The sequence below is a fragment of the Strix aluco genome, chromosome 34 (assembly GCF_031877795.1).
Source record: "Strix aluco isolate bStrAlu1 chromosome 34, bStrAlu1.hap1, whole genome shotgun sequence".
Classification (NCBI taxonomy): domain Eukaryota; kingdom Metazoa; phylum Chordata; class Aves; order Strigiformes; family Strigidae; genus Strix; species Strix aluco.
Window position 1 is genome coordinate 1451894 of NC_133964.1, and position 8836 is coordinate 1460729.

At 44.0% G+C, this 8836-nt stretch overlaps 1 protein-coding gene across 1 annotated transcript; it reads left to right on the forward strand.

The window, feature by feature from the left end:
* Positions 1-2439: 2439 nt before the first annotated feature.
* On the forward strand, positions 2440-4302 carry LOC141917156 (serine-rich coiled-coil domain-containing protein 1-like). The gene is given in 10 exon segments (XM_074810242.1): positions 2440-2536; positions 2539-2652; positions 2655-2840; positions 2843-2890; positions 2893-3198; positions 3201-3314; positions 3317-3343; positions 3346-3556; positions 3558-3739; positions 4229-4302. Coding segments are annotated over 10 exon segments (1317 nt in total). The 3' UTR covers positions 4261-4302.
* Positions 4303-8836: the final 4534 nt, after the last annotated feature.

Sequence of the window (8836 nt, forward strand, 5' to 3'; positions counted from 1 at the left end):
TGGGATAAATTTACACACCCAGTAATAATGACTGAAAGAACGAGTCGTGTGTGACCTGTCTCATGCTAACGTTCATCTTCTGTCAAATCTAAGGCCATGAATGTTCACAGGTCAGTTATTAGGAATAATCTCTATTATTATTTAGACACAGCCTTTGTATTTCCAGTGGAAGTTACAATATGTGCTTTTTGCTCAGTTTTCTGCTTCCTTCTGCTCTCAGCTCGGAGAATCTTGTAACTATAAACCCAGCTGGTTTGTTCTCCAGTGAACTGACAGTTGAGGTGTGGGTAGGAATGGGAGCAAATGTTTTGTCTGAGCAGAAAATGCCTGTAGTGATTTAATGTATTTTCAACATATTTTGCTCATCTACGGCAGCTGTAAAACTGCATTCTAAAGTCTGTTTTTCAGCAGTCATGATGTCTCCTTAACACGCCAGGAAAAGCCCTCCCCGTCTGTGTGTAACCCTGCGGGGGGTGCATGTCCGTCCCTATCGGCACGCCTGCAGGTGTGCGGTCACACAGGCAAAAACCCGACACCAGGTCTGGGAGTGGTGAAAGAACCACGAGGGTTTGTAGGGGAGGGTGGAGAAGGCTGCAGGAGGCTTCCCAAGGCCTGTTGTGGGCAGACTGAACTGTGGGCAGAAGAGGCAGCGGGTGCAGTGACCCCTGGGTGAGTTCCCAGGGCTCTGCTGCCCTGTGCCGCGGGCTCTGCTCCTGCTCTGGCAGCGGGTGGGTGCGAACTGCCCCAGGGCCAGGGCAGGGGAGCAGCTGCCGGGCATCAGCTCAGCTGCTGGGGGGGTTGTTCTGGGCACGCCGGGGGGTGCCTGGGCCAGCGCCTCTGGCCCACTCAGACTGAGCTCAGCTCGGGGGTTTAGTCGCAGGACCTGGTGTGGGCTAGGTCGGGTTGGAGCTTGTTATCAGAGATCACCAGTGACTTCTAGGAATTAGTGGTTGTTCCCGAGCTGTTTCTCTCATCTTAAACTGCAAAATTGCTTATTGATTCCTGGGGCTTGGGAATGTTGTGGCTGCTTGGCAGTGCATGTTCAGACTGGAGCTGTACCAGCTTTTTAACAAAAAAATTACCCGTGTAGAAAGTACAGTCCCATGTCTAGTCAGAAATAGTCTCTGAACTTACTTGTTACCCTTTTTTCACAGTAATATAACATCTATATAGTTTTATTACTCCTTAAATATTCTGTTCCCATTTTGATTTTTATGTATGTGTGTATATACACACCGTATAAATACATATATTGTTCATAGATACTTGTTGTAGCCACATCACACACATTAAATTGCTCATTAGATGAATGAATTTGGTTTTGCACTTGACGTACAAACATCGTTTAGATAAATGACCTGATTTTTGTTCCTATGTGCTGAACACTTGCAGCTCACGAAGCTGCGCTCTGGCATTGTACCTACAGCCTCTCCTGTTCTTGTGATTATATCACATGTTTTTATTGCTCCCTCTGTGGTCCTGTCTCTCACAGCAATAGTTTATTATCATGAGAACAAGAAGGAGATAGAACTGGTATATATTTCATAAAGATGAATTTTCTTCTAGTACATCTGCTGTGCTGATGAAAATATTTATGAAAAATGCCCAGTGTCTGGGTGTGAAACACTTTTCGCTACTTTCAAAAAGCTGCAAAAATAGCTAATTATAAGCAAGTAAGCTACAAGAGGATTTCAGAGAAGTGTTCAAATGAAACATTAAAGTTCAAATCTAGAAACATGATCCCATATTTGACAGTGAATTCCTAGAACTTATAGTTCCTTAGGAAGAAGTTTTGGTGGTGTGTATTTTAGCTGGACTGCAGTGCCAGCATTTTCCCTGCTGTAAGGTGACACATACAGCCTTTAGCAGGAACACAGAAAGGGACTAAAAATCCATCTGAAAGTTCAGTGAAGATTGGAAAATTTAAATCCTCTTTTTTCTTGCAAAAAATCTGAGTATTTAGGAACACAAAATAATGTTTTGTTCTACTCAGATCATGAAAAATCAAGTCTCTAAGAGAGCTTACAGTTTATAAGACTTGTCCCAAGAACTTACAAAAACAAGGACATTTGGGTGATACATTTGTGTATCTTTTGGCATGTAGATTTTATACTGTTACCCAGGGTCATCTCATTGTATAATATATCATACCTAATGCTGTATCTCTCATCTATAGAATGTTTTCAGACACATCTTTGCTCAGCTGCTGGGTTTTCAGCGCTGCCTATTGAACATCACTTTGAAATTCTAAAAATCTTCAGTAAACAACTTGCAACTGTACATAAAATTGATGTTGGCATCTCGTGTATTTAGGCTGACTTAAAGTCTGTTCAAGTGGACTTTGAGGCTGAATCATTTATATATAATTTTTTTCTTTTCTTTTTTTCCATCCCAGATTAGTTTATTGGCTGTGAAGAGCCACGGACACTTTGTGCCCTGATGGGGGACTCAGGATCCAGATGATCGACTCTAGTATCTCGGTTGCCAATATTCAGGAGAAGTATGAGCTGGAGACACGACTCCCTCCCTTCCTCACCTTCTCTGCTGATGCCACTAGTGCCCACGCCCCCTCCCCATCCAGCACTAACTCCAGCTCAGGGAGCACAGGCAAGCGCCGGAGTATTTTCCGCACTCCTTCCATCAGCTTCCGTAACAGAGAGGGAGTGAGCAGAAGCCTGACTCGGCTGGTCAGAATGTCAACATCTCAAATGGTGCCCAGTCCTCTCGTGGCACTGTTCAAAACCTGAGCTTAGAGGAACACGTTAAAAGCAGAGGAAGGCATTCCGTTGGCTTTGGCAGCTCACATAGCAAGGAGATAACAAGGTCTTTGACAGAGGAGTTTCAAGAGGGAAGGAGCCCTCAGCTGATAAGAATGTCTTTATCAATTGCATAACTCTGGGAAGAATGAGGGTGGCGATCCAGGCTTTGCAGAGGCGCAGAGCCGGTACTCTGTCAAACAATCCACACGGACACTTCTCCCTAAATCTTTTTGATCACACCACGGGTTTTCCAGACCAGATCCGGAGAGTCAATCCGTTCCCTCCGTGCAGCAATCCAGGCGCTTGCTGGAGGTTAAATCGCACGCAGAAAGCAAACCTGTGATGGCCGAGGCCTCTCCTCCGTGCTCGGCTCAGATGACAGAGGGCGTGGGAAGCTCCTTGCAGCCCCCGCTGCTCTCGGGGGACCTCACGGCTGCCCAGGCCCCTCCAGCTTTGTCGCCCTGACAGAGGATTCTGTTTCGGATCTCGATGCTCTGCCCAGCGGCGGGACTGGGGTGCTGCTCACAGAGGGGTTTGGCCACAAGGGCTCTACCTCTCGATCTTCTTTAATCCTGCTGCTGCTCCTGTGAGGAAATGGAGATTGTGGACAGTACTGGCCATTCTGCTGGTGCATCTCCCATGAGTCGTGCAAGCTCCTGTAGCGTTGAGTCTAATACCTTATTCAAAACCCCAGCTGCTAATCAAACAGAAGTATTGTTGCAAGCCAGTGAACTACACGTGAGCGATGCCAGGCACATAGGAGAAATTAACTCAGGAAATGCATGTTCAGAAACCTTTGCGTAGAGAAGAACCAGGGATGCTGTCTTCAAAAGCACAGGGGTTGGGTGGGGGCAGAAATGAAAGCACGGAGTCCAGGCACACGAGAGAGACAGTTCCTGTAATGGAGCCTAAGATTGTTCCATGTTCTGAACCCCAGTCCTGTAAAACACAACAGGGTTATGAAACAAACCCTTCTAAAGGTATGTTTTGTGGTCTTGTCATTGTGGGGTTTGGTGGGGGTTTTTTGCCTCAGTTCTTCTGTAAGAATTGTTTGGTCATAAAGTGCTTTTGTAGAGTTGCAAGTGCTAGCTAGGAAGTACAACGCGTAACTTTTGAGTCCTCCTCCCAAAATTACAGGAATTAAACAAAAAGTCTATGATTTTAAGCTCCCGTTTTACAGTTTGCTAACACCCCCCAGTGCTGTTCATAGCTTTGCTTTCCTGTGGTGGAAAATGAATTCAGAGAGAGCACTGCTGCTCGTCTCTTGTTGAGGGCTGGAGCTGGGACTTTTGGGGCATGCCTAGTTTGGACTTGAGCCAAATAGTTGCATTGTTTGAGATGGAAACATTGCCAGAGAAATACACCTTCTTTTAGTCTGGTTATGAAAAATAACACAGTTATCTGTATTGATCTGGGTTTCGAAATTTCCTGACTCTTTCCTGCTCTATTGAACTGATGGTCTAGAATAGCTTGGAGTAGCTGTTTCTGTGGCAGAGTGTGAGACGTCCTGTTTCTGCTTCCATCTGAAATAACACTGTGCAAGTTCTCATTATGTCATCTGTGAAACGGAGAGAGTTAATTACCATCTAAATTTCACACTGGATCTTTAGCTTATGAAGAGAAATTTGGAAATATTAACAAGATTAAGTGGAAAGGCTTTGCCTAGAAATGAGATGCAGATGGACAAAGGCACCAGGCCCCTGAGTGAAGGACACATGTCAGAAGGCATTTATCTCTGACAGTTTATTTTCTCAAACCAACCTAAACACTGGTGCTTTCTTGCATAATTCTGAGGCTGTATCTGGTGGGCCAGAATTTGTGAGTTAACAAGACTTCATTTCTAGTGTTTGCATTAAGAGACGAAAGGGTGTAAACTCATATGAATTCATACCCATCTTTTTGCTTGGACATTTATCCAGACATGCAGATTATAAGCAATCAGAAGCCATCTTGCTTTTTGAATTGTTTGTCAGTGCAGGGCTTGGTTGGATATCTTGTACATAAATGGCAATATAAAGTCAAATCAATCTACTAGCTTAGCTTTCACCAGAAGGGACCTCTTTCCCTCACAGCCTTAGTCAAAACATTTCCCTTGGTGTCTGTTCACAGTCCTGAGTACTTGGTTGGCTTCCTTGCAGCATTGACTCATCTGTGGGTGAGCTCATCCTTTTGAACAGGAGTTACCAGAGGGTACTGCAGAGCAGCCAGGGAGCAGCTCGCAGCGATGGTTGGGAACACACCAGGCATTTGGAACTCCCCCATTGGCAATTGGATGTGCACTCGGTGTTTTTGGAAGGCAGCTCACCGGAGTTGAAACTGTGACAGAGGGATTTTTGTAAATGGGATTCATGTTCACAGAAACACTAGAGCTAATACGTAAAAGTTGATGATTAATTGTTATGGTTTTACCCTCAGTAAGTTTGCAGACAACACCAAGCTGGGTGGGAGTGTTGATCTGCTTGAGGGTAGGGAGGCTCTGCAGAGAGACCTGGACAGGCTGGAGCGATGGGCCAAGGCCAACTGTATGAAGTTCAATAAGGCCAAATGCCGGGTGCTGCACTTGGGCCATAACAACCCCCAGCAGCGCTACAGGCTTGGGGAGGAGTGGCTGGAGAGCTGCCAGTCAGAGAGGGACCTGGGGGTGTTGATTGACAGCTGGCTGAACATGAGCCAGCAGTGTGCCCAGGTGGCCAAGAAGGCCAATGGCATCCTGGCCTGTATCAGAAATAATGTGGCCAGCAGGGACAGGGAAGTGATCTTGCCCCTGTACTCAGCACTGGTGAGGCCGCACCTCGATTACTGTGTTCAGTTTTGGGCCCCTCACTACAAAAAGGACATTGAATCACTTGAGCGTGTCCAAAGAAGGGCAACGAAGCTGGTGAAGGGTCTGGAGCACAGGTCGTATGAGGAGCGGCTGAGGGAACTGGGGTTGTTTAGTCTGGAGAAGAGGAGACTGAGGGGAGACCTCAAGGCCCTCTACAACTCCCTGAAAGGAGGTTCCAGAGAGCTGGGGATGAGTCTCTTTAACCAAGTAACAAGTGATAGGACAAGAGGGAATGGCCTCAAGTTGCGCCAGGGAAGGTTTAGACTAGATGTCAGGAAGTATTTCTTTACAGAACGGGTTATTAGGCAGTGGAATGGATTGCCCAGGGAGGTGGTGGAGTCCCCATCCCTGGAGGTGTTTAAGAGTAGGGTCGATATAGCGCTGAGAGATATGGTGTAGATGGGAACTGGCAGTGTTAGGTTAATGGTTGGACTAGATGATCTTCAAGGTCCTTTCCAACCTAGCTGATTCTGTGATTCTGTGATTCTGTTTTATAGTGCTGTTCAAAATGCAATTTTTTTTACTTGTGTGATGAAGAATGTATTTAAAATTAGAAACTGGCCAAGCGTACAAAAGGACCATTGAAAAAAGATACAAAATCCTGCCATATGAAAAGAAACAAATGTAGGAAAAGCTTACATGGCATTTGGTAAGATACGGTTATAAGTAGTTTTATCTGTTACAAACAGACTGGCTTGGACATTTGGTTTTGCTAAAATAGTATTTAAAAACAGATGTGAATGCAAAATATTTCTGTGCATTTTTTTTTAAATAGATATTTTCTGTAGCAGGATTCATAGCTGATGTCATTATAGATAGCATGTTGTTTTGTGAGATGGATGCACAATTCAGACATGTTATTTAGATGTCAGATTACAGTCATCCTATCCGATTTTGATCTTTTAGCCATTTAATTACATTAGCTATAGTGCACTTTTTTTTGGAAAGTAAAAGTCGGGAATTTTTGTTGTATTTATTTTAAATTCGGATAGCCTACAGATCAATTGCCATCAGTAGCCAGCCAAATTAAAGTGTTGGTGTAATGACCCAATGATAGTAATTAGGTAGTTGCTGAGTTATTTTGAATGTGATGAACAAGATGTGTGAAAATTCTGTGGTGGGTTTGGAACTCCTCCTGTGTCTATTAACTAAATGTACTAATTATTTTTTATTAATATTTTAATGGAGGGTAGGACTGCTGATCTGAGCTGAAACCACTTCAGTGTTTTGTGGTGGGGTTTTTTTGCTTTAGTTTTTTTTTTTTTTCCCACCAGGAGTGGGACAAATACAAATGCTATTAAAGAAAAAGCACAAAAAACTTCAGTGCTGGTAGTGGGTCATTACCACAGGTAACTGCAAACTGTAAAACAGAAAGAAATTCGCTTGCTTTTGAAATGTGAACCATCTTCTAAATGTAATAAAGGCACAGAGAAGTACGCTGTGTTGAGAAGTGACCCTACTTGTTTGGAGAGCAAAGCACGGAAAGGCAGCCCTGCAGCTGGGGGTCAGCTGGGACCCACTGAAGCCAGGAGCAGGCTGTTGGGTGCCTGGCGCGGGGGCTGCAGGGGCCGGTGGTGCCGGGGCCAGTCCTCCAGCCCAGAGGGGCTCTTGCCAGAGCCAGCAGGTTCTGCGGAGGGCAGCGTGCCTGGGCAGCGAGCTCTGGCCCAGCACTGCTCTGCTCTGGGCAGGGGGAGCTGCTTTTGTAGGACAGTGTCGCTGGCACAGAGACTCAGACGGGGCAGATGGCACCTGCTGGATGTTTTCCTGCGATTTCTGGCACAGCAGACTCCTGCTCCCAAGCAGAAGTTGTCTCCAAGAGTCTGACAAAGTGCCCGTGTAATCCGTTTGTGTTTGTCAGTGCAAGGAAAACAGATTTTTCAGTGTCTTTAATTTGCCTTTAAATAGAGAACAGGAAAAAAAGATCCTAACTATGTGTTTTTTGTCAAGGCTACAGCTTAGAACCAGAGAAGAGATACTTAGGTAATTTGAACGTTTTATTTTACTCATTAATGTATCATTGGCAGCAAATTATGTTTCTGTGTTTAAAAACAATGACATATTTTGATTTTTAATTGGAACTGGGCACGCAACTCCTTGAGCTTTTTTGAAAACTTCACCATTCCCAAATGCCACCTTCAGAGATGTACACATTACAGAACAGGTTAAACTGTCCCTTCAGTTTTCTGCTTTAAATGTGTCATAACAGTTCAGTTTATTTTGTTCAAAACCTGTAAATATAAAGATTGTGATGGTAAGTAACAGAGCTTTGTCTCTCTGCTAAAAAGGCACTCGGTGGCATCTCGCGTTGTCACTACAGATTTTGGACAATAAGATAATAAAAAAGTGAGCAGTACTAATAATGACCATAGCAAAAACTGATTAATTGCCATTAGGATGTCTATATAGTGGTGTTATTAAAGTGGGAAGTTCATGGTAGTTTTTAATTTTGCAAGGGAAAAAGACTCACTGAGTAAATGCTCGCTATTCCTCTGTGAAACTTCTTGTGAAGGGAGACCAGCACGAGCCAGAACCGTGGCCTGATTTCACATGTACATCCAACTTCCATCGTGGCTTTGAAGTGTAGAACAGAGAGTCACATGCAGCTGGTTTCCCCATAGCTAGAAAAGTTAGAAACAGAGGGATTTCTGTATTTTCAGAATGACCTTTTGTACTAAGCGACACATTTTCCCCAAAGCATTGTTTAATAAATCTGACACACTAATGGAGTAACTTAAGGTCTGCAGGAAAAGGAAATAAAACTTGTCATCTTTTAAACTCTTTTAACCCTGATCTACAGCTTCTGAAAGAGCACTGGGCACGGGGGAAACGGATTTTTGTGGGCTTTGCAGTGAAAGAATAGGTAGCATTATCAAATGAAAAGAGCATGTTTGTGTTGGTCAAAAATAACCATTGCATGCTTGTGGCTAGGCGTGTTCTTAGGAGGGTTGATGCTTAAGTCACTGAAAGTAAGGAGAAGAAGAAATAATGACTAGAAAAGAAGTTAGTCTTAAATTGGAATGAAACTAAACAGAAATCATAGGCTACTATAAAGTTAGTCCTCCAGCATTCTGGAGCCGTATTCTGGGAAAGTCCTACTAAACTGAGGGTCCGAGTCCTGTTTCTGTCCTGTTATTTATGTAAGTGAATGGTGTATCTTAATCCAATTTTAAATGAGGAAAAATCCTCCAGAACTGCTACCAATTTAACTTTATCTTGAAAGTCTTAGTGTGTTTTACCTGAAAAGTTGAGTTGC